This window comes from Medicago sativa, chromosome 5 (genome assembly GCF_051527215.1).
Source record: "Medicago sativa cultivar Bolivia chromosome 5, Bolivia_mono, whole genome shotgun sequence".
Classification (NCBI taxonomy): Eukaryota; Viridiplantae; Streptophyta; class Magnoliopsida; order Fabales; family Fabaceae; genus Medicago; species Medicago sativa.
In genome coordinates this window covers 67,192,527-67,218,993 of record NC_140753.1, presented here as the reverse complement: position 1 = coordinate 67,218,993, position 26,467 = coordinate 67,192,527, and the positions used below count along the sequence as shown (strand labels likewise).

At 33.5% G+C, this 26,467-nt stretch overlaps 2 protein-coding genes and 1 pseudogene across 2 annotated transcripts; 2 read left to right on the top strand and 1 right to left on the bottom strand.

Moving 5' to 3' along the window:
- Positions 1–583: 583 nt before the first annotated feature.
- Positions 584–26,467, top strand: part of LOC146924228 (putative leucine-rich repeat receptor-like protein kinase IMK3 pseudogene) — a 64,723-nt pseudogene continuing 38,839 nt past the window's right edge.
- LOC146924232 (uncharacterized) lies at positions 13,628–18,073 on the top strand. The gene is made up of 3 exons (XM_085710526.1): positions 13,628–13,661; positions 15,125–16,438; positions 17,925–18,073. The coding sequence occupies exons 1-3, from the start codon at positions 13,628–13,630 to the stop codon at positions 18,071–18,073; spliced, it is 1,497 nt and encodes a 498-aa protein (XP_085566652.1).
- LOC146924231 (uncharacterized) lies at positions 18,074–26,116 on the bottom strand. The gene is made up of 5 exons (XM_085710525.1): positions 26,085–26,116; positions 23,694–23,979; positions 22,669–23,617; positions 21,497–21,701; positions 18,074–18,140 (listed from the first exon to the last, which is right to left on the bottom strand). The coding sequence occupies exons 1-5, from the start codon at positions 26,114–26,116 to the stop codon at positions 18,074–18,076; spliced, it is 1,539 nt and encodes a 512-aa protein (XP_085566651.1).

The window sequence follows — 26,467 nt, the reverse complement described above, 5'->3', positions numbered from 1 at the left end:
AAGATTCCTACATTCTTTTATCAACAAATTAAAATGAATATAAATTTTTTAAAAAAAGAAATAAAAAAAATATTTTTGCAAAGTAAAACAATAAGTTATATTTCAAAAGTCAAGTCCAAATAGGATAGTTTCGTGAACTTATAATATAAAATTAAAAAGAAATAAACTTTGAAATAAAAGTTAAAATGAGAAGAGAAGTTAACCACAACTGATGATTGAGATCAAATCAAAAAAATGAGAAAAATGAGAAGAGAAGTTAACCACAACTGATGATTGAGATCAAATCAAAAAAATGAGAAAAATGATGAAGTTGTGTACAACTCCTTTTTTTCATTTCTTGATAAATTTGTATTACACATTAGTATATAAAGACCGAAAAGGTCATAAAATTATACTATGTGGGACTTCTAGCTTTATAAGTATATGAAAAACACAAAAAATATAGCACAATCCCTAAGAGTCTTGGAAATTTCACTAAGCTTTATTGGCTTATGTTGAGCTCACCAACTAGCCTAAGTATCTTGAATTCTTTCGATTTCATATCTCTTCAACAAAATGATCTCTCAGGTTCTATTCCTAACTAATGGGGTGGTAACTTCAAAAATGTTTTTCTTAAGCTTCTTCACGGAAAGCATTCCTTGCTTAATTAGGTAACTAAAGGGAACTTAGAGAGATTTCCCATAGTCATAACAAATTTAGTGATCACATTCCTCAAAGTATTGGGAATATTCAAATCTTAAAAATCTTTAGTCCTGCTCCATAGTCTTAATTTCTTCAATCTAAATAGTCTTAATTTCTTCAATGTTTCTCATAATAACCTCTCAGGTCCTGTTCCAACCTTAAGTCTTTCAACTCAAGCTCATTTGTGGGAAATATTCAACTATGGTGGATATAGTCCTTAAACTCCATGTCCCTCTCCAGCTCCTTCTGAAGGACAGGGCGCACCTTCTGAAGTAGTGAAACACCGACATCACAATAAACTAGGTACCAAAGACATAGTCCCCATAGTAGCAGGGAGTTCAGGAAAAAGAGTCCCTCCTATTATCATAGAAGTTGAAGCATGCAGTGATGCTGGACGCACACTGGTTCATTTTGATGGACCGCTCACTTTTACAGCTGATGATCTCTTGTGCGGCCTAGATAATGGGAAAGAGGAACAGTGTATAAAGGAACATTAGAGGATGGTAGCCGAGCTGCAGTGAAAAGATTGAAGGAAAAAATCACTAAGAATCAAAGAGAATTTGAATCTGAAGTAGGTGTTCTAGGGAGAATTAGACACCCTGATCTTTTGGCACTTAGAGCCTGTTACTTGGGACCTAAAGCTTCTGGTTTTTTATTACATGCCTAAAGGGACGTCTTGCTTCTTTCCTACATGGTATGTCTAATGTAAGAGCTCATGGTTTTTTCTTTTATTTTTTTAAGGGTTACAAAGTCTGTTTGTTTATTTATCAATTAACTTAACTAGCTCTAAGTGTTTTCTATTTTTCTGCAGCTCATGGACCTGAAATAAAGCATATTGTATTGTATGACACCCCTCATGCTGAAACCATGACTATTCATATGATCAAATCTTATCTTTATACATAAGAGAGATATCGAAGGGTATCAATAAGTCTATGGCCTAACAAATGCCATCAATTTATTACATGAAAATATTCATCAAATTAATACGATTAATAACTAATATGGATATAACTAATTGGAAAATGGACGATTAAATAAGAATCAGTTGCAGCGATAGATAGAAACTATGTACAAAGTTGAAATATTGAATGTCATCAGACAATAATAATATAGGATGCATGTACATCTCTGGTTGGTTAAAACTATGTTCGCATAAGTTTCAAAGTATTTTTATACAAAAATTTACAGCCATGTGTATTTTAGCTGCTGTCTTTGAATTTTTATATGTTTCTTCCGCAAGCTTGAAACATGCATGAAAAATGCATACCCTGCCTGAAAAATGCATATTGAAGAGCAACACTAATTCAACCCAACATGGGAATTTGTGTTTAGTCTTTTAACTCAATTTCCACACATGTTCCAACAGTAATACTCTTGGAGGTGATGAGGAGGAACATGGATATGTGGCCTCGCTAGAAACCATATTTACACAAATCTGTAAGTAAAACATGGATATGTGGCCTCGCTAGAAACCATATTTACACAAATCTGTAATATTCTCAAAAGTGATTTTTTTTCTTAAAAAAGCTATAACAAAGCTTTATATTTTGATCGCATATAGATATCATTCATAGGATTTGTGGTTTGTTAAACCTTCAATCATAAGATTAAATTATAAGAAAAAGGTGAAAATTTGTTGACATACAAACAGGGAGCGGAGCCACTATGTGCACCTGCACACCCTAGAATTTCCAAATTTACCCCTACTATCATTCTTTATTTCTATTTTCACACCCTGAATTTTGATTGTTGCACCGATCCAAAGGCTTTCTCATTTTACGGCTGACGCAGAACAAGTTTTAGTAGTTGCTCCATCCAAGACCTGAGCTTCTACTAAAATAAGTATTGCCACTACAACAAACTGAAACTTGCTTAGATACCTCGCAAACAATTAATATAATAACATAGAGAATGCTTAAACTTTTTATGAGGCATGAGTTATCCTTTGAAAAATTGTGAGTATTCTCTCAACACTAATGAAAATTAGCAGCATATAAATCACAAATATATAAAGTAATTTTGATTCACTTTACATATATATTTTAAATTTGGAAATCCTAATATTATGTTTTTATCATACAAATTATATAATTATTAATGAAATTGAATTTTTTTGCACCCCCTGAGCCAGGGTCTTGAATACGCCACTATACAAATATATCTAGATTACGACAATTGTGCTTTTTTGTTTTAGAATTTAGGATAAATTTTGGTTTACCTTCAATCATCAGATAATTTATTACTTCCAAGTGAAACTGCAATTCTTAGATGCGAGGAGATAATCTTCTTGCAAATATATACAAAATTCAAGAGATCAAGATCAAGTTTGCTTCCAATTCGCAAGTCTGAGTGGTAAATAGGCAGGTTGGACGCTGAAGAATTAAGTTTAGTTTTTTTTTTTTTGAGAGAAATTATGTTTTGTTGACATTAGTAAAACTAGAAAAGAGAAAAAGGACTTACACTTAGTGCCAACGAATTCTGACTCCTCTATAATACCTCTAATTTAATTTAACTTTTTGTATTTTTGATGAACCAATGAATTAGTCATGAAGAGTAATTTAAGCAATAGGCTCAATCTTTTTTAATGAGATTGCATAAATTAAATATGATCAACTAACAAAAAGTGAGGTAAATGTTGCATAAAATGTGTCCTCGTTTTGTTTTTGGAGAAAGCTAAATGTGAATAACCTTATAATATTATTTGAACTCAAAAGATCTTTTCTGTCTTGGAATAGAGCACCATCCTCTCACCCTAAATTTCTGAAACAAAAAAATAATACTAACGACAAGAGAGATTGCATAAAGAAAATATGATCAACAAACATTTCTTAATAGGCACAATTTATATTTCAAAAGTTAAGTTCACATAGGATAGTTTTGATAGTTTTTTAACTGGTTAATAAAATGAGCATATTTAAAAAAATAAAAAAAAAACATATAATATTTTTTCGAAGTAAACGAAACATTATATTTTAAAAACAAAGAAAATTTTCACATAATAAAGAAATGCACATCAAATCCTTAATGATTTTCAAGAATCTTAAGAAAACATATAACATTTTTTCGAAGTAAACGAAACATTATATTTTAAAAATAAAGAAAATTTTCACATAATAAAGAAATGCACATCAAATCCTTAATGATTTTCAAGAATCTTAAGAATTTAACAAACATTTAATTATTTTATGAATAATCCCTTCATTTTATCTTGTTCAATTGTATGTACTACACATTAATATATGAACACTCAAAAGCTCACAAAATTGTTTTATGTGGGGCTTCCAGCTTTGTAAATATAAGAAAAACATTGAAAAACACAACACATTCCCTGAGAAGCTTGGAAATTCCACTAAGCTTTCTTTATTGGCTTAACTTGAGCTTCAATTTATTTTCTGGTCTAATACCAACTATCTTGAATTCTCTCACTTTCTTATCACTTCAACACAATAACTATCATGTTCTATTCCCAACTCAATCGGGTGGTAGCATAAATCTACCTTATTCAATCATGTTGTTAAAAAAAAAATCATATTTTCGAATAAAAACTTTTTCTTATTCTTGTGAAATTAAATGCAAATTGCTTTTAATTTGCTCTTCCTCCCATTTTCCACATATAAAAATTGTTTTTACATCTTGTCGTGAAATTTATTCCAAGGAAAATACAATCGGCCGATCACAAAGTTTGAAATGCTCCAAAATATTGCGCCTAAATAGGTTCACCTTTGTTGCTAGGAGATTCAGAAACAAATGCCAAATAATAATATTGACCTTAAGCGGAACTGCCTTAAGCCACAACACATGATTAAAACCTTCATTGGCAACAACTTTAGCAACAGTCAAATTGTTATAAGCGCTTTCGACTGTATACCGTTGTGAGGAATGAAGCTTCCAAACCCACTGGTCTGCAATTCCAACCTGCAAAACAACATGAAACAACAGACTCACACACTCCCTCACCAATCCCTCCTCCCACGCAAACAACCTCGATCCTACGCAATTTCCACACCGCACCATTAACCTCCCAACGCAAAAAGAACATCTCCGCAACAATAGCTAATTTGTTACCAACCAGATAAAAAAGCGTACTATATATCTAGCTTCTAAAGATAAGCCATCTAGCCACATATCTTTCCAAAACAATGTAGGCACCTCATCCCCTTCTTTCGAGTGATATCATCAAACAACCACCGGTCATCTAACAAACTAACCCCCATTCTAATATGGTTCAAGTTTTGCCACAAAACCGAAAAGGTAGACGACCATGCTTATGATTCATTACTACAACAGCCTCATGTAACCAAAACTCCACCACATTAATCCCAAATAATATACTTTTATGGAAATTCACTTTTAATCCAGAAATCTTTTCAAACAAATGTAAAACCGCCTTCAATGCTCGAACATTCACCCAACTTTTAACACCAACCAACAAGGTGTCATCAACAAATTGTAAGCGGGAAACTGACATAGAAGCCTCCGCCCCTACATCATAATCGGAAAACAAACCATTCTCCACCAACGCATTCATCATGACATTTAACCCACTTGTTCCTCTTATCATTGTGGATTGTTCATGTTTTAATGGAACTTGGCTAATTTTTTAATTGATAATTTAAATAATATTATAAAAAAGATAAAACAGTTTAAATGAAGAATAAATGTAAAAGAGATATATCATCTTTGCTATTATTATAGAATAGATATAGATATTTTTAGGTGAATATATGCAGATTTTAACATTTATCGGTATCGTTCCAATTTTATTAGATGGTCCTTGAAGGGACCGATTTGAACATTTCTATAATGGTTAAATAAATTGGGAGTGACTGTCGGCAGGGTAGCAGTTGTGCGAAGATGAGAGACGACAAAATATATCATTTTAAAGTTAAGGGTGCAAATCTTAATTAATATATTCAGTGATGTCAAAATATTTGTGTGTTTTATGCATTGTCCCAACCCCGACCACTACCAAAAACAGGGGCGGTTCTAAGGCCCGGCGAGCCCGGGCACTCGCCCGGGCTCCGACCCAAATTTTTTGCAATTTCTTATGTAAATCCCCTTGAATTTCTTATATAAAACCCCTATAAATTGGGCAATTTCTTTAAATATTTTATTATTTGCTTGCAATTTCTTATGTAAACCCCTATAAATGTATTGCAAATTTTTTTCGCCCGGACTTTATAAAAATCCTGGCTCCGCCACTGATCAAAAATATCTTTGTGTGTATAAAGACATGCAAGTTAACGACCTCATCAGGAACATAATTTGATATACGTGTTTTCATTTTCCTTCTAGCATCTCCTGTATAGACTCCTACTGATAAAAGATGCATTATAGGGCACGATGCACGAATGCAAACGGTACCGTCGGTAGTCGGTACATTCCATTTGTGTGGCAATCCATTTGTTCATGCATTCATTGTTGCCCCGAGTCGTTAGTTGTGCTGTCACTGTCTATGAACCCAATTAAATTCCTACACCAGCTAGTCTGAATCGAATTTAATTTCATGATAATATAATCAGATTTTGTTTTTTTGTTTTAAATGAAGAACGTACGGAGTGCTGTGCTGACATTAGAGATAAAGGAATGTTTACTCAAAAAAAAAAAAAATAGAATGAACAAATAAATAAAATCGAATAAAAGATAAAATTGTAATAAAGTGGGGAAGATACGTGAGACGTATGTTTGCTAAGCAACACTGTGTTTGCTCAGATCGAAGATGGTATGTACAGGTTAATTGAATGGTACTCGAAATATCAAGAGTTTTGGTTTAGGGTTTTTTTGGGTTTATGCAAAAGAGTTTTTGTAAATAAATAAATATTTATGTATCTATACTATATCTTATTTATAAATGTTAATCCGTCAAGCTATCCTTAACCCTAATTTTAATCTCAAAATTTCTCTCCTTTCCAGGGATTCGAACCCAAGTCTTAATGGCTTCTTCTCGAGAACAATTTCATGACTAAACCACTGACAAATTTATAAATGTTAACCCGTCAAACGGATTTAGATTTTCTCCATTGAAAATTTTCTTAAGTTTTCTCCATTGAAATTTCAACCATCAAATATGAAAGAGAAAATGAGTGTTAAATTATAAAGAAAAGTGGTTAGTGGGTTTTAATGGTGGAGATTAAAAATGGTGAAAACTTGAGAAAATTTTCAATGGAAAGGATCCAAATCCCCGTCAAACTATTCTTAACCCTAATTAAACCCTAATTTTAATCACAAAATTTCCCTCCATTCTCCACGCAATTAATCTAAAATATCTTTATTGAAAAAAGCCTTTGCAGGGATTCGAACGCGAGTCTTAATGGCTTCTTCTCGAGAACAATTTCACCACTAAGCCACTGACAATTTTCTCTTACTTATAAATCTTAACTTGTCTTGCAAAATTAAACCTAATTTTAACCTAATTCTCTCGCCTAATTTCCCTCCACACTTTTGCATTTAATGTTTATCTACAGTCAAATTATGTTTCTAATTTCATGCGAAAATTAAGTCAACCCGTCTCGCAAAATTAAACCTAATTTTAACCTAATTCTCTCGCCTAATTTCCCTCCACACTTTTGTATTTAATGTCAAATATTTACTTTCTAAAATATTATGTTATGTTACAGTACCAAGGACGATGTCATGGAAATATTATGTTATGGTACAGTACCAACGTATATGCTACTTAATATTTTGACCTTCAACTAAACTATTTTGTTACCTATTATCGTCAAATATTACCTTCGATATGACCCGTGCGTTAGCACGAGTCAATGGTCTAGTATATAAAGAAAACTACCCCTTTCATCTCTTTTGGGTTGAATTTTTCTTTTCAAAAATATCCTCAATTTTCAATATAAATAACACATGTAACAAATAGATAAGAATAAATTGAAATATTAAAACAAATGTAACAAACACAATATGAATATATATATATATATATATATATATATATATATATATATATATATATATATATATATATATATATATATATATATATATGAGAAGGGATATATTGACTCCAAGAGTAAGTTTGTAGACTTTCTCCAAATCACAACCTTTCATTCTATTTTAATCTAACGGCTTAATTGATAGTTTTAATTGTTAATCATGTGACCCTCTTTGTGAATCTCCTTCCTCATAAATACTTTCTCTGATTATTCTCTTTTAATTAATTACTTCTCAGAAAACAAATCTGCTTTTATTGTGTCCAAACTCCATTCCATAAATACCTCTCCCAATTCAAAAAGTGATTTTAGTCTTTTCTTTGAATATTTTTATTTTTCAAATATTATTATAAGGTTGCACTACAAATTACATAAATTATATTGCTTTCAACTTCGATTGCAAAGCACCACTGGTTATCCAAAAAAGAAAGAAATATTAATACATAAAACCAATGGAAGAGAATGGGAGCATGTAGAGACGAGGTTGTAGAGTGGAAGGTAAACCTACCATTCTAACTCCTGTCATGATTAATATCCAAAAGAAATATGAATGGTATATTCCCTAAAAAAAAAATATGGATAGTATATACAAAATCAATTGGGAGAGTAACTTATATAATGGAGTTAAAAAAACTCGTTAGGTTCTGAAATTAAAAAAAAAAAAAACATATTTAAGAGTGAGTTTAAGAGGAGCGAGATTTGTGTAATTTAGGGAGAATAATTGGAGAAAGTCTTTATGAGGATGGAAATCCAAAAAGAGGTCACATGATTAACATTTAAAATTATCATTCAAGCCGTTAGATTGAAATAGAATGAAAGGTTGTGATTTGGAGTAAGTCTACAAACTTACTCTAATGGAGTTAAAAAAACTCGTTAGGTTCTGAAATTAAAAAAAAAAACATATTTAAGAGTGAGTTTAAGAGGAGCGAGATTTGTGTAATTTAGGGAGAATAATTGGAGAAAGTCTTTATGAGGATGGAAATCCAAAAAGAGGTCACATGATTAACATTTAAAATTATCATTCAAGCCGTTAGATTGAAATAGAATGAAAGGTTGTGATTTGGAGTAAGTCTACAAACTTACTCTAATGGAGTTAAAAAAACTCGTTAGGTTCTGAAATTAAAAAAAAAAAAACATATTTAAGAGTGAGTTTAAGAGGAGCGAGATTTGTGTAATTTAGGGAGAATAATTGGAGAAAGTCTTTATGAGGATGGAAATCCAAAAAGAGGTCACATGATTAACATTTAAAATTATCATTCAAGCCGTTAGATTGAAATAGAATGAAAGGTTGTGATTTGGAGTAAGTCTACAAACTTACTCTTGGAGTCAAAATATCCCTCCTCATTCAAACCCCCGCATACTTTTTTTTTGAACTGCAAACAGACAACTTTTCTTTTGTCAAGAACTCATTCAAACAAACAACTTTTATTCATTAGATATCATATATTATATAAGTACAAGTTTTTTTTTATCAGCAAAGATAATTAAAAAAACAGATGTTTTCATCCTAAAAAAAATTATTTTGTTTTTGGTCTTAATAGATATAATTTTGACACGTTCTTAATATTTTTTAATATAATATAAACATACAAATATTGAACATAATAAATAAAACATAAGGTAAGATCAATAATGTTACAATTCGGTATTTGTTGTTAAAAAATGCAGACTTGATAATTTACCGTCTTTGAAATGTTGAAATTGACATGCCTATTTAATTGGATATTAATGACGTTTAGCATAGGTTTGGTGTCACCATGAGTGTGTAAAAGTTACAATGGTTCACCATCATTCTCTCAATCTTATCGCAAATTCAAAGACTCGCTTAATATTTGAGAAAGATATAGGTCTTTGTCTATTTCGTTAAAGTGTAGACATAAAAAGGATAAAGTGTATGATTTAAAAATAAATTGTTGTATGTAAAAACTTCGTACATTTTATCTAAAAAAATTATTGGTTGCCATTAAAAAAATAATGTTTTTTTTTTTTTTTACGTTAAACATATGGTTGCACTTTTAACACAATATTTAGATCCCCTAAAAAATACCAAATATTTAGGTATTAATCTGTAGAAAATAACATATTATAAAGTGTACTAAAGAAAATAAGTAAATAACATATTATAAAATGTACTATAGGATAGATCTCGATTCTCACTTGATATGAACCAGGTTCTTGAAAGAAAAAAAAATTATATCAAGAAAGTCATCAAAATTGGTTCAAGGCATCTCTGGTACTTGTAATGACCATTTTTTTCTCTTACGATATTTTTTACAGAAATGAAAGACAAACGGGTAACAAACTGTACCGTTAATTCTTTTTTAATGACAAAATCAATCATCTCAAATACAACATTCATTGACATATAAAAAACAAGTGATTTGTGCATGGGTTCAAAGTTCAAAATATTTGTAGCACAAAAGAAATTACAGTTTGTAGAGATTGAACGTGGCAAGTCATTCCGTTTAATAGAGATCAAATTATTCAACAAAGTCATTCAGTTTAATTTGGTTCAATCACATGGTTCAACTAATAATCAAATAACTTTGTTGATTTGATGATCGGTCCAATTTTTAAAACATTGTATAAGATGTTGCTTAGTTTGTCTCAATGAGTATTCTTGAATTTTTTTTATATAATATATAATTAAAGATATTAATAACTTTAACTTGGAATTTTTAAAACATTGTCCCAATACTAACTAGTAACTAATTTGAATTCTCTAACTTGGAATAACTTTAACTTGTAATAACTTTTTTGTATTTATGATGAACCTATATATTAGTCGTTAAGAATAACTTAAGCAATAGTCTTCACCTTTTTTAGTGAGATTGCATAAATTAAATATGATCAACTAACTAGAAGTAAGCTTGTTTATTGACTTAACTTGAGCTTCAATTCATTCTATGTTCCAATACCAACTAACCTAACTATCCTGAATTCTCTCACTTTCATATCTCTTCAACACAATAATCTATCTGGTCCTATTCCTAACTCAATGGGGTGGTAGCTTCAAAAATGTATTCATTAGACTTCAAAATCTAATCTTCTATCGTAACTTCTTCACTGGGAAAAAAAACATCTACATACTCAATTTTGATGCTGAGTTGTAAACTCTAGTGATTCTATGAGTTAACTCGATTTAGACTAGTTGTCTTGTCTTTACTAATTTAATGATCAATCCGGTTTTTTTTTTTTTTTTTTTGAGAGAGATCAATCCGGTTTTTAAAACATGGGATTTTACATATTTTGATGGCAATAGATTAGGAGTTCAGATTTCGATCAATGACCAAACCTACCATCAATTGATCATTTTGATCGAAGCATCCAATGAAGCCCTCAATGAAACATTTATAAATGCAACAAAATATGGAAATTAAATTCAATGATAAATCTGGTTTTTAAAATATTGGACTTTACATAGTGACATGGCAGAAATCAAGTTTGGATATGTGACTAAGTCCGCTATGAATTGATAATTTTAATGGTAGCATTCAGTGCAGTGCTTAACAAAACATTTTACAAGCATCAAAATATGGTTTTGACACTTGAATTATAGACGGTAAGAAATTATGTGCAAAAATAACCATTGTTAAACATAAGGAATTAAGTGATGAAAGCAGTTTACTTGAAGAACAAGTAAACAGTTTATTGTTATGGTGTGTGCATCATAGGTCAGCATATAGTCTATAAGTAGAATCTTGTACCATTTTCACTTCATTAATTCAATAACAAGATTCTTCTTCATCAGTTTTCTCTCAATTTCTCCCTTAGATTCTTGAACATTCTTCATCTTCTTCATCATGTTGAATAACTTCATGAATCATTACCAGTGTGTTATGATGAAAATAATTTTTATTATGATAATCTAATTGGATGTCATCGATACTTATTCATAAGGGTATGAAGCTGGTTGAAGTTTAGACAATATATCAAGCTATGTCACCAAGTTTCTCCCCAGGCTACTAATCTTCAAAATATGGTAAATACGGAGGCATGAAAGTGAAGGGAAGGGAAGCTCAAATTTACAAGAAATATGTTAAAGGGAGGGTGGAATCTGAAGAAAAAAAATCATCTATATGTTACCTAGATTCGTTCATATTCTCTATCTGCACAAATTTTAGCTCAATCTCGGTAACTCTTAGTGGCGTATCTCGCTTGGGATCCATGGGAGCCATGAAACCCCCAAGTTTTCTTATCGCAGTGGAAAGGCTGTTTGTTTTTCTTCTAGACATCGCGTGTTTGACTCTTTCTCCATCTCCTTTTTATATATTTCTGTTATAGTTTTAATATTTTATTCAAAAAAAGGTTCTTGTCGAACCAGCGCCCCCCACACTGCTCAAGCAAAATAAACCACTGGACCAAACAGCTTAATATATACTCCCTCCGTTTCAAAATGAGTGTCGCTTTAGCCAATTGCACACATATTAAGGAATGGAATAAAATAGTCAAATGTCATATCAATTTTACCAAATTATCCTAATCAACTATTGGTTTGTTTTTCATTAAAGAAAAAATAATACTTTGGAAGTAGTGTAACATAGTATTAATTGAAGAGTACAATTGAAAAGAAAAAGTTATTATTGCATTGGAAACTGAAAACGACATTCATTTTGAAACAAATTTTTTTTGCTAAAACGACACTCATTTTGAAACGGAGGGAGTATTTTATAAAATTTTGGTACCCTAAAAAAAATTACTCAAGATCCACCATTTGTTACTCAACACTTCAATTTTCCGCAACCTAGACTTGTCTCCGCCAAATTATTTTGGATGAAGCAACTTTGAGCTTCTCAATTGAAGTTTAATTTTCACAAAAGCCAACCCTAGCTCACCCATTGTTTCCCCCATGTCTTGCTGAAACTTAACAAGGGATTCAGCCTAGCAATCCTGGCAATCAAAGGACAATAACAACATTCATTCAGTTCCACATGACAGAATGATAACGCAATATTCTTATTTCTTACACCTCATACAAGGTTCTGAACTGTCGTAAAATACAATTGATACCACCTCAGTGGGCGTTGTATTGGTGTTGTATTTGGTGAGCTTTAGTGAGGTGGTTTAGAAGGGAGATGATGAGCCGTTATATTGTAAGTGAAGTGAATCTATTTTCCTATTTGTTGGAGTTGTTTTGTTAGCATGTGTGTTCTAATTGGTGTAGAGTTTGTGATGTATGATGTCCATGAGTGCGCATCATTCAAAGTTGTTTCATGGTTCAGTGAGAGACTAAAATTTCGGTTTTTTGTCTAGTTTCTTACGATCTATTTTGTCTTATCTAAAAACCAATTTTTAAATCAAGCAATGTACAAAAAAGTTGTTCGATCAAATCTTTTGTTCTTTAACAAATCAAACGTTATACATGCATGTTAACATGTATCACTCTCTAGAAGGAGCATATTATTGTGGGGTCTCTTTGAACTCTTCCTGAAGGCGAAAAGAGTGTTCACTAATTATGTTGAGTTTAGATGCACCAAGTAATATTATTATTTACGTGTAAAAAATAAATAATAAATTCTTCTCTTTTTTATCTCTTTTCAATATATAACATATAACAAAAGAGACTAGATTAACAAATTTAATGACTAACTATACAAATTATATGGTTTAAGAGTAAATTAATATTTTGTATAAAACTTAATTTAGCTTCTTCAAAAAAAAAAAATTTGTATAAAACTTTCATTTAAAGTAAAAAGTTCCAAACTTAAACCAATTCACTTCAAACTATCTTTTGGAAAACAATTCCCCAAACTTATATAAAGTCATTTGTTATAAAATTTATCTAATTATTTTTATTATTTTTAAAAATGCATCATTGATAAGTAACATTTCATATTATCTCCATCACAATGATTCAATTTAAGATTTTCATATCTTTTTATCAACAAATTAAATTGAATACATATTTTGAAGAAGAAAAAAAAATGAAAACTTAAAATGTTTTTTGCAAAGTAAATGATCATAAGAGACGGTCAAAACAGCTGCTACGATTGTTAACGATGGTTGTTGAATACTCCTCACCATCATATGGTGGTGTGCCTGCAAAATTATTGTGATGTTCAAGTTAGCAAAGTCTCAAAATGCTTTAAAAAGTGTATACTTGTTAGCCAATATATTTTACTAGCTGTAATAAATATGGTCAAAGTATAGTTGACCTAGATTTAAAGAAGATTCGAACAGAGTGTTGTATTGAAAGCAAATATGGGTTCGAAGATGGTAGAAGACTTCGATAGAGCAGTTTTCGAAGGTGGTTATCAACAGTTATTCTTTAAGTCAGTTTGTATTTTAAGTTTGTTTTCAAATAAGTAAAACTGTCGACTTGTGGCAGTTGTAGTTTGAATTTCAAAGAAGTGTAGTTATTTCTAGACTTAGTATAAATAGTAGTTTTTCATAGGAAAAACGGGTCACAATTCCATCATACAAACTTACACTCAAAGTATCCGTATGGAAGCGAGAAACGAGTCACAAGTTGCAATGTATGAATCTGTGTACCAACTTTTATTTAATCAATACAATTTACCCTTTTTTCTTTAAGTGTTCTTGCACTTTACTTTGTTAAGTTCGATTGAGTTCAAGTGGATTGAATTCGATTGTTTTTATTGTATTTCTTACATTTTCGACACCAAAAACACAGAATTTCTAACAACAAGAACAAACACAATATGTCCTAAGATTTACTGGTTGATCTTGCAAGTTACCATTTGTAAACCAGCGGTTGTTTACGAAAATCCAACGTAAACAAATTGGCACGCCCAGTGGGACCGTTTGTGCTTTTTGTTTATAGTTTTGTTAGAATTTCTTTTAATTCTGGTTTGTTTTGTTGTGTATGCAATTAAGAAATAAGAAATTGCTTCTTAATATGACACGCGCTAACAACCAAAAGAAAACAAATCCAACATCTTCAAATGAAGATGTGGATCAAGTGACGGTTGAAGATGATGTTCCATCCCCAGGGAATGTTAGAACATCACAGGCTGTTCCAACTAGTAATACAGTCACTCAAACATCGTCTCAGGCCATGCCTTCGATGGCCACAGTAATTTCTCAAGCCATGCCTTCGATGGCTACCCAAACTTCCCATGATTATCCAAATAATACTTCTATTCAAGGAGTTTGGGATCATAGATCAATGCCATATGGTATGCCATCATCATTGATGCAAGGCTTACAAACTAGTGGTAATATGTTTTCAGAGAATTTAAATGTTTCATTACCACAACTTTTTGGTCCTGGGGTATCTACAACATATAGAAGTCCCCAACAAAATTTAACCAACGCTTCTATGGCTGCCATTAGGCAAACTATGGAAGAAACTAATCATGATATGGTTAATATGATGACCCAACAAATTGGTACTGTCATAAATCCTTTAATTCGAGACACCAACACTAGTTATCAACGGTTGTCTGATCAAATGGAAAGAATTGCCAATTTCTTTGGCGCTCCACCAATCCAAAATAACCCATTGCCTCAAAATCGAAATTTGAGGGCAATAGAAATAATTGCTGATGAACCAGTGGTTCGAAATCATGATATTGTCCAACCACAAGTAGTACAACCACAAGTTCAGGCAGAACCTGAAAGGCAACCCATTTTGGTTAACAGAAACCAAGATGCCGATCAAGTGGTTTTACAAGCCCGTCGGAACAATTTCGATGGTCAGAATAATATAGCGGGTATTGTCGAGGCTTTGTTAGCCCAAAATGGTTTTAATATGGGTTTACATAGACCAAATTTTGTGTCTCCTTTGTCTGAGTATGTTTTAGACGCTGAATTGCCTAGAAATTGGAAAATTCCAAAGTTTACCAAATTTGCTGGAGAAACTAATGAATCTACTGTCGAACACATTGCTAGGTTTCTCATGGAAGCAGGAAATATTGCAGAAAATGAAAATTTGAGAATGAAATATTTCCCAAGTTCTTTGACAAAAAATGCTTTTACTTGGTTTACAACTTTACCTCCTCATTCAATTTATAGTTGGAACCAATTAGAAAAAGCCTTTCATGAACAATTTTACATGGGTCAATCTAAGATTAGTTTGAAAGAATTGGCCAGTGTTCGACGTAAAAGTCATGAGTCAATCGATGATTATCTCAATAGGTTTCGTCTCCTTAAGGCTAGATGTTTTACTTCTGTTCCAGAATATGAATTGGTCGAAATGGCTGCTGGTGGCCTCGATTATTCTGTTCGAAAGAAATTAGATACCCAGTACTTAAGAGACATGGCCCAATTGGCAGACAGAGTTCGACAAGTTGAAAGACTTAAAGCTGAAAAAGCTAGAACTCATAACAAATTTCCTAAAAAGGAAAAAATTGCCTATATAGAAACAGGAGATAGTGAACCTGAATTCGATTGGGGTTTAGATATCGTTGAAGACAATGATATAAACCTAGCAGAATTAAAAGATGGACCTCCATATGCTTGTAAAATGTTGAGGCCATCCAATGGAAAAAATCCTGAAGATCCCAAGAGTGACAAATATCCTTCTAAAACTTATACTTTTGATATTACTAAAAGTGAAGAAATTTTTGATCTTTTAGTTAATGATGGCATAATATTAGTGCCACCTAATATGAAGTTACCTCCTTTGGAACAAAGGAAGAAAAGAGGATTTTGTAAATTCCATGGTTTTTTAGGTCATAACTTATCTCGATGTACTTGTTTCAGGGATTCTGTACAAAAAGCTCTTGATGAAGGGAGGCTGAAATTTGGAGAGAAACCAAAACAGCAAGTGGATGGAGATCCTATGAAAAAGGCAGAGTCCATGTTTGCTGATGTGTCTGCCAATGTGGCAGAATCCATGTTTGCTGGTAATTCTATCAATATGGTGGAAATTTCAGATAATATTGATGCAGAAATGGTTACTGAGGACCATCAAATTGAAGAGCCAGTGGTTACTGAAGATCAATTGGCCAAGGAAATGGAGAAAGCATATCCAAAGGCTGAAGAAGATTTGGTTGATTTCTTAAACCGATGTAAAATATCTAACACCAATGCTATGCTTTGTCCTCGATGCAGTGCAGTGTTCGATAAAGAAGCTGCGAAATCTGTTGAAGGATATCAACCTCAAACAAAACGTAAAGGAGGGTGGTTCGAGAACCGTTCTAAATTTGGCTTTAACAAAAGAGGTGTTCCTTACAAGATGAAAACTTCAGAGAAGTATCAAGTGAAGAATCATAAGAAGACTTTCATTCCTTCATCGAAGTCTCCTATTGATACTTGGGTTTTCTCTAGGGCAAGAAAACTGGTCATTCTGCGCCTCCAGCACCACCAACAAAATGGGTAAAAAGAGCTGTCAAAGTTCCAGACCAACCAGAGAGTTCTAATCCTAACAAGTATGCTTACAAAAATAACTATAAAGGTAAGAATCCTATGACTAGAACTCAATGGCGCCGTTTTCAACGCCAGAAAAAGGAAGGAGTTTTGAAAGATGTCACTAATGATGACAAAACTAATGATGACAAAAGTAAGGGGATGATGATATTCTAACTTCTACTTTTTCAGATTCTGAACCAAGTCTTGACATTATATGTGTGGTTTCTGTACTACCAATTGAATATGCATATGATGTATCTTCGAAGGCCAATCATGATGATGAATGTGATTTCACTGAGGAAATGGCTCGTCATAGGCCTCTGTGTTATTATGTTATGAACAATGGCTGCATCGAAGATCAACATGCAGTGTTCGAGAAACCTGATGATAACATGAAGCTTCATTTAAAGCCTTTGTTTATTCAAGCTAAATTAAATGGTGTTGGAATTAACAAAGTATTAGTAGATGGTGGTGCTACTGTTAATCTCCTACCACAATCTTTTCTAAGAAAACTTGGTATTTCTGAATGTGATTTGAAACCACATAATGTAGTGCTCACTAATTATGAGGGATCTACTGGACAATCTCTTGGTGCTATCGAACTAGAATTGGTAGTAGGAAGCATAACTAGAGCAACTGTGTTTTTGGTAGTTCCTTCTAAAGCCAATTTCAATGCATTATTAGGAAGGGAATGGATCCATGCTGTAGGTGCAGTTCCTTCTACAATGCATCAAAGGATTGTGATTTGGAGGAAAGATGGTTTGGTAGAGAATATTGAGGTTGATCAGAGTTATTATTTCAAAGCTGAAGTTGATAATCAAGATATCAACAAAAAGAACTTTGACAAACAGCTTCAATTTATTGCACCATTCATGGAAAATGATGCATCAAGTTCTATGACTAAAGAAGAGAAATTCTTTGTAAAACTTGCACCAGAATGGGGTTTTCGTTGGAAAACTGCATTTGACGATGACTTCGTAGTGGTGAACAATGAAGATTGCCATGAGAAGATGCCTGTAAAGGAAACAGATTTGCTGAAGACAAGAAGTACTTCGTACAAGAGGGTTACTGATGACCAAGGATATTCAGCAAATAGAATCTCACCAACTGGGTGGGATATCAATAATTGATCAATGGTTGAGCCCAGCATATGGGAAAAGATTACGGCTTATGTAGCGGAGAAAAACTTCGATTTGGCTGAAACAGCCAAAGAAGAAGAGGTCTTCGATACTTCAGTAGAAAATAATTCTGATGACCTCATTGATGATAAAAAATTAGACTGTATTTACGATGATGAACCTTTGAGTTTTGAAGAAGATCCAATGGGATCTACAATAAAAATGAAGGCCCAAGATCCTCTTGAAGAAGTGGATATAGGAGATGGTTCTGTAAAAAGACCAACATACATAAGTTCAAAGATTCCTAAGAGCTTCAAAGATCGAATTGTGGCGCTTTTGAAAAATTACAAGGATTGCTTTGCTTGGGATTATCATGAAATGCCTGGTTTGAGTAGAAAGGTAGTAGAGTTGCAATTGCCAATCAGGACAGACAAGAAGCCAGTGAAGCAAATTCCAAGAAGGTTTGCACCAGAGATTTTACCAAAAATAAAAGAAGAGATAGAAAGACTCCTCAAATGTGGCTTCATCAGACCTGCAAGGTGATTTTTTAGGGTTTGTTGTCCATAAAAAGGGCATCGAAATCAATCAAAATAAGACTAAAGCTATAATGGAGGCTAAAGCACCCTCTACCAAAAAAGAGTTGCAGTCTTTATTAGGCAAAATAAATTTCCTCAGAAGATTTATCTCTAATCTAAGTGGCAGAACACAAGCATTCTCGTCATTACTTCGATTAAAGAAAGAGGAAATTTTTAGATGGGAGCCTGAACACCAAAAGGCATTTGAAGACATAAAGTCATATTTATCTAATCCTCCCATTCTTTCACCTTTGTTGAAAGACAAAAAGATGAAGTTATATATAGCATCATCTGAAAGAACTATAGGGAGTATGTTAGCACAAGAGGATGAAAATGGTGTAGAAAGAGCCATTTATTATCTTAGTAGAGTTTTAAGTGATGTTGAAACAAGATATCATCCTAGTGAAAAATTATGTCTTTGTTTATATTTCTCATGTATGAAACTTAAGCATTATATAAAGCCTTTTGATGTTTATGTTTATTCCCATTTCGACATTATTAAGCACATGTTATCTAAACCTATTCTGCATAGTAGAGTTGGTAAATGGGCTTTGGCACTCACAGAATATTCTTTAACTTATCAATCTTTGAAAACTGTGAAAGGCCAAATAGTGGCTGATTTTATTGCTGATCATTCCATTGAAGAACCTGTGACTGGGGGCATCGAAACATTTCCATGGACATTATATTTCGACGGGTCTAGTCATAAAAATGGTTCTGGAATAGGTATAGTTATTGTTTCACCAACAAATGAGGTAACCAAATATAAATTTCGAATTAGCCAATATTGTTCGAATAATGAGGCAGAATATGAAGCCTTAATAAATGGTTTAGAGATTTTGCTCGAACTGGGGGCAAAATGTTTAATTATTAGAGGTGATTCTGAATTAGTAATAAAGCAAATAACAAAAGAATATAAATGCCTCAAAGAAACTTTGATAATGTATTACACTATAGTTAATGCATTACTTAAACATTTTGTTCAAATTGAAGTTCAACATGTTCCTAGAGCAGAAAATCAAGAAGCTAATGATTTAGCTCAATTAGCTTCTGGGTACAAACTTTCGAAGGAACAAGAGCAAGAGGTTATTGAAATTAAAACAAAGCGTAATTCGATAGACATTGTGTCTAACAAATTGTTAAGACCAAAACTTGGGGGCATGGAAGCATCTCAAGGATACCTTCAGAGTGCAAAATTTTCTGAAATTTTGGTCATTAACAATTTGGATGATGATGATTGGCGAAAACCCATAGTCAATTTTTTGGAAGATCCAGATGGCACAACTTGTAGAAAAGTCAAATATAGAGCCTTGAGTTATGTGATAATAGGCAATGAATTATTTAAAAAGACTCCAGAAGGAGTTTTACTTAAATGCCTTAGTGAAGCAGAAGCATATTTGGCTATATCGAATACTCATAGTGGTGCTTGTGGTACACATCAAGCAGGCCATAAAATAAAATGGCCTTTGTTTCGACAAGGTGTTTATTGGCCAACCATGTTAAAAGATTGCATAAATTTTGCTAAAGGTTGTAAAGAATGTCAAGAACATGCTGGAATTCAAAAAGTACCAGCTAGTGAATTACATTCAATAGTGAAGCCTTGGCCATTCAGAGGATGGGCTTTAGATGTAATTGGGGAAATCAAACCTAAGTCATCCAAAGGCTACAAATATATTCTGGTTGGAATAGATTATTTCACTAAATGGATAGAAGCTGTTCCACTAAAAGATGTTACTCAAGATGAAGTTATAAACTTCATTCAAAAATTTATTATTTATAGATTTGGCATACCAGAAACTATTACTACAGATCATCTGTATTTACTGGTCGAAAGATGGTAAAATTTGCTGAAGAAATAGGTTATAAATTGTTGACTTCAACACCATATTATGCTCAGGCAAATGGTCAGGTAGAAGCAGCAAATAAGAATTTGATTACTATAATCAAAAGAAAAGCTAGCCAAAAGAAAAAACCCAAAGAATGGCATGAGTTTCTTTATGAAGCTTTATGGGCAGTTCGAACTTCTCCTAAAGAATCTATAAATACTACTCCTTTTCGATTAACATTTGGCCATGATGCTGTATTGCCAACAGAAATCTTACTTCAATCTACTCGAATTCAAAGACAAATCGAAATTCCAACAAATCAATATTTGGATATGATGTTGGATGAATTAGTAGATATTGATGAAGAAAGATTAATGGCTTTAGAAGTGCTTACAAAGCAAAAAGAAAGAATAGCAAAAGCCTATAACAAAAGAGTTAAATCGAAATTATTCCTGCAAGGGGACTTAGTTTGGAAAGTTATCTTGCCGATGGATAAAAAGGATCGATGTTTAGGAAAATGGTCTCCTAGTTGGGAAGGACCATGGAAAATTCTAAGAGTTTTTTCGAATAATGCGTATGAGATCGAAGAACTACAAGAAGATCAGAGAATTATACGCATAAACGGTAAATATTTGAAAAAATATAAACCGATGTTACAAGAAATTAAAATTACACAAGAGTAATTTGATTCGAAATAAAAACTTGGCATTAATTTAAAAATGCCAACTGATGGGCAGGTTACATCGAAATGCTTAAAATGGAAAAACCATTACAAAAGAAAACACAAAGTACTTAAAGATTAAAAAGCATTTAAAGATGGTTTTCACCATTCAGTTACAATCCCAAAACGATCGAGAAACCAGCGAATTTCTGTATCGAGACGACACCTGAAGCAAGCATTGACCAAGTAGTATTCATGATCTGGCCCAGGTAGAAGTGCATACCAGCCTCCAATTCTCCCATCTCCTGCACAGTTGTGGTAGTTGTTGCAAAAACGACGCCTAGTAAGCCAAATAGGCATGGGCCTATTCCACCAAGGACAGCGAAATCGATAAGTTGAAGTTCCTCCCAAAATGTCGCTTCGAAATTCTGCCAATCGATGTGTCCATGCAAGATCTTCGAAGTCTTCGAGGATGTTTTCTGGCATAGGCATGGAGAGCGCATTGATGAGAAGACGGTAGTACTTTGCACTCAGAGAGCCAGTGGCGTTGATAGCAGTAGTAAGGAGACGTTTCATTTCTTCAATGTTTGGATTAGCATCCAACATGTGTTGAGTGCTTCGAAGAATACAGAACATGGCGTTGCCATGATTCCATAGTCTAAGTTTAAAAGCAAACTTAGAATGAGCCACCATAACATTGTTGTACCATTCATTGGGGTCGTAGAGAAAGTAGAGGACATCATTTCCAAAAGCCTTAGAAACTTCAGAATCCTCACTGACACGCCAATGCCTGCTATTGGTATGGCGAAAGGCGAAAAGATCTTTCCTGCTTTGAGCAGCAATCTTTGCAGCAATCTTGACTAAAAGATCATCACTCAGATTATCAATGGTGGTCATGATGATTTAAGAAAGAAAAAGCTTTGAGTAAGAAGGATTTTTCAGACGAAGACGAAACAAAGAAAAAAGTGATTTTTATAAAAAAGGAAAATCATATTTATAGTGGAGGGAAGTTGAAAGAAGTGGCTCAATCAGACGGTTCTTCTTACTTTGAAGATGATGACACGTGGGAACAGTTATTCCAATGGCCAATGGTTACTTAACTTTGTAACCTGAGGGAAGTTTTAAAGGTTTTCTTTTAAAAAGGATTTATCTGTGTTAAAAGGTCATTTATTGGTTTTATTTCTTTTCAACTTCCTAGACAAGTTTAACTTGTTGGGTTAAACAAAAAAGTTACTTTTTTGTTTCCTCATCATTAAAATGTCTTGGAAATTGTGCCAATCTTGTTTGGATTTAAATAAAATTTGAATTCGATATAAGAGAATAAGAAAGGAATTTCGATGATTGAAAAGAAATTGTCGTTCAAAATAGAAAATGGTCCACAGATTGTTATAAAGACATTACAGACCAAGATATTCGATAAGGCTGAAATAAAATAAAAGTCTTAGAGAATAAAATAGAAACAGAACTAAATCTCAAATGATGAGATGAGTTTCTCGATTTGGCTTTTGTATTCAGCCAGTTGAGTATCGAGAGCATGGTTGTCACTTGCAAGTTGAGAAATGGTAGACTCTAGTTCCTTGGAGAGCTTGAATTTGTTAACAGCTTCATTGGCTTCTTGATTTCTGGCTTCATCCTTAGCCAAAATTTCAGCTTTCTGAGCTTCCAACTCTTTAATCTTGGCATCGATGTCAACCACTTGCTGCTTTGCATTGTTTCTCTCTTGCTGAAGAGTTTTAAATTTCTCTTGGAAAGATGACAGTTCGATCACAATTTGATCATGATGCGCTTTCTTCTCTTCCATTTGAGCTTGATCAATTTTTCTCTTCTGGAAGTTTTGATTAGCACTCTCCAACATTGGTTCAAGATAATTAAACAGGTTTCGAAATTTCCAACCAGTTGGGAGAGCACCAAGCTTTTCGAATAAACTCCTGATTTCAGCAAGAGCTCCAGCATCCTTTTCAATCAACTCTAGCAAGTCGGCTTCGATGATCCTCTTTTGAAATTCTGCTAGCAGGTTGTTCTTTGAAGTCTCAGAGGGATTTCCCTTGGATGAATCAGAAGTTTGGCCAGTACTAGTTGAGAAAAGAGTATTACTCTTAGCTATCAAAGCAAAAGCATTGAAAGGATCATCTTTGGCCAATCGATCGATTTCTTCCAGATCGATCATAGGAGTATCTTGTTGAGCAATCATCTCTGCATCACCAGGAGCATTTTGTCGAGTAGTTATTTTTGTATCTTCAGTAGCAAAGTTTGATACATTATCTCCAAGGGTGGGTGCAGAATGAGATTGGTCATTGTTGAGTGATTCATCATTTACCAAGTCATCAGTGGGTGTTTCTGTTTGTTGTTGTTGAGGAAGATCCACTTTAAGACCTTCTGGACTGCTAGCATCATCATGCTCATCTTCTTTGTCTTCAGCAATTGGTGAAGTGGTCTTCGAAGAAGGAAGAACTTGCCCATGTTGTGATGGATTAGTTTGTTCTTGTTCGATACCCTAAAAAGAATAAGATAAATGCTTAAAACAAGACATTTAGAAATATTTCGTATAAAATATGGTTTCGATAAAATACCTTCGAACCATTATCACCAACATGTGAATGAGCACTAGAATGAGAAGTCTTTCGAAGACGTTTGAATGGTTTAGATGGTGAGATGGGGGGAGAACCTTCAGAAGCTTCCACTTCGACTTCCTTTTCTTGGACAAGTGATATTTGTTCCTGTTTTCTTTTCCTTCTTCCTTCAGTATTGACTTTGGGAAGTGTTACTTTGGAAGCTTCGATCTGTTCTTTAGTTATCTCCACCTCGCTATCATCATCAGAGAGATCGACAATTGCTTGTTCTTTCTTGTTCTTTGATCTAGAAGGTCCTTTTGATGAAGTTGTTTTCACTTTGGGTTCCTTTGATTTAGGAGGTTCCTTCGATGCAGCCTCAGATTTCTTCGATTCAACTTCTTTAGTTTGGGAAGCTTTCTTTTTCTTCTTGTCAGACTTGCTTTTCGAAGTGTTCTGGGTGCTGGCATCATCGAGCTTTGCTTCTCCTGGAGTTAAAGGCAAAGCTGAAATATGTGATTATACAGATAAGTACTATTTCTTCTAAAAATAGTATTAATATATTTTAGTAAAAGAAAAAATCATACCCATGATACTGGGAGTTTCGATTCGAACTTGGGATAATTCATAGCCAAGTTCACCATTATATTGGTATAAATTGCATTTAGCATAGGTTACTAAATTATTCTGTGGGAATTTGAAATTATAAAGTAACCATTTTGGGTATGGTGGCCTAAAGGCCAAAGCAAGATTACAAGATGGAAGTCTTGCTAGTCTCATTTTCTTTTCTAAAACATAAAGATATTTATTGGGTGTTCCAGGGGGAAAAATTGTTTCTGGAATTTTTTCTCGAACTTTATCTCTCAAAGTTTGAGCAGCATAATATACTGTCCTCTTTGGATGTAAAGGGTCATATGCTGTTTGATAATATCTTTGAAATTGCTGAATTTCTTTAATGTGCGTACCTCTAGTCTTCTTGTCTTTGTTCTGCAAAGTGTGAAAAGTACTGGTCAGTTGAGGCAGCAATTCATCAGGATTCCCTCGATTGGATTGGCGTGTGTAATAATTTCGCCACCATCGAAAGAATGCTTCAGAGCATGCAAATGATGTTGAGAAATATGTAGGCTCGAACACAGTTGTTCTCCTGGCTTGAATTATGGATTTCCACACAGGTTCGATCAGAGGAATTTTCCATTCACTTATACTTTTGAACAAAGAGCTGGGTTTCGATTGAACCATACCAAACTGTCTAGCTACATGGTTAGGTTGATAACCATATACTCCATAAGGGCTACCAGGTGTAAGTCTGCTAGATAGATAGGTAGGGGTCAAATAAGCTTCCCATATAGCATTGATTTCTGTTTTGTTGGCTGTTTTCGAAGTAGTGGGAAAGTCCTCTTTGAACCAGTTAGGTCCATATTTCCTAGTGGTAAATGGTGCCATCATAGGGGTGAAAATGGGACAATCAAGCAGGGTTTCATAAGCATTCTCAAAAAGTTGTTGTGATGACTTGTTCCCATCGGGGTGAAACATAGCTAAGCCTATACCTTCAGTGGTCTTTTCTGAGTATGCTGATGTGTAAGAGGAAGGTAGGATCGAAGCAAGTTTTGATCCAAAAATGGCTAAAAGCCATAGTTGGAACAACCATATGGGTCCTGATACAACTAAATTCCCACCAGTTTGGGGATAATCTCTAAGATTATTAGTTGTATGGTTAAGGGTTTCATATAAAGAACCTAGAATCAGTTTGCTTAAACAGATATCTGTTCCTTCATGTAACTGACTAGCTAGACACATGAATTTCTTAGGGACTTGTACTGACCTTGAGCAAAAAACATGCATAGATAACCAGTAGGTCAAGAAAGCTACATGTTCATCTGCAGATACTTCAGCACATTTGGTATCATGGTTGTTAGCTATAAACAAACCATAGGCAGGGCTATCGAAATTTACTGAGTATTGAGAGGTGGTAACATCTGGATTAAAGGTGTATCCAGTTGGTTTTAAGCTAGTAAGGCCAGCCACATCTAAAAGGGTAGGAGTGAGCATTCCACATTTCAAGTGAAGGCTGTTGTTCGATGGGTTCCAAAAATGTAAAGCAGCAAATATCAATTCATTATGGTATTTTGGACCATATCGAGATATTTGGATGAGATCAAAAATCCCTTTCTCCTTCCAGAATTGTCCCTTTTGTTTTTGAACTTTGTCTAACCAAGCAATGTATTCTGGATAAGTTTTTGGTTCAGTCCTAATTTTGGATTTTACAAAACTTAGGTCAAAAGGACCTTTTGTGAAAATTAAAGGAGGTTGAGTTTCAATACATGGGAAAAGAGAGTTAATCTCTGGAGTTTCAGGTTCTAGAGAAATGGGGCCTAAGAATGCATGTGGAGTATCAGTACAAGGGATGATTACCTGGGTTTTCCAGATAGCTTTTTCAGCTTCATTGATCTCTGGTTCGTTCATAAAAGCAGGAGCAGCACTGGCGATTTCTTTAGTAAAATCAATGGGTTCTTCGCGATTCACATGAGAAGTTCCTGCTGCGTTCGTCATTGTTTAAGTGTTTTTGTGAGAGGTTGATGAATAGTGAAGATTTCGTGTTTAAAGATAGGAGTTGCAGAAAATTCAAAGTTTTTCTTCGAGAGAATTTTTGGCGGAGAAGAGGAACAGTGAAAGTGAAAATGAAATGGTGAAAAGTGAGAAGAGTAAAGGTGAGTTTGTTTCTATATAGACCTTTGATCATGACACATGTCAAGATCTTATTTTGACAGTTTTACCATTAAAGTGTTGTCTTTTCC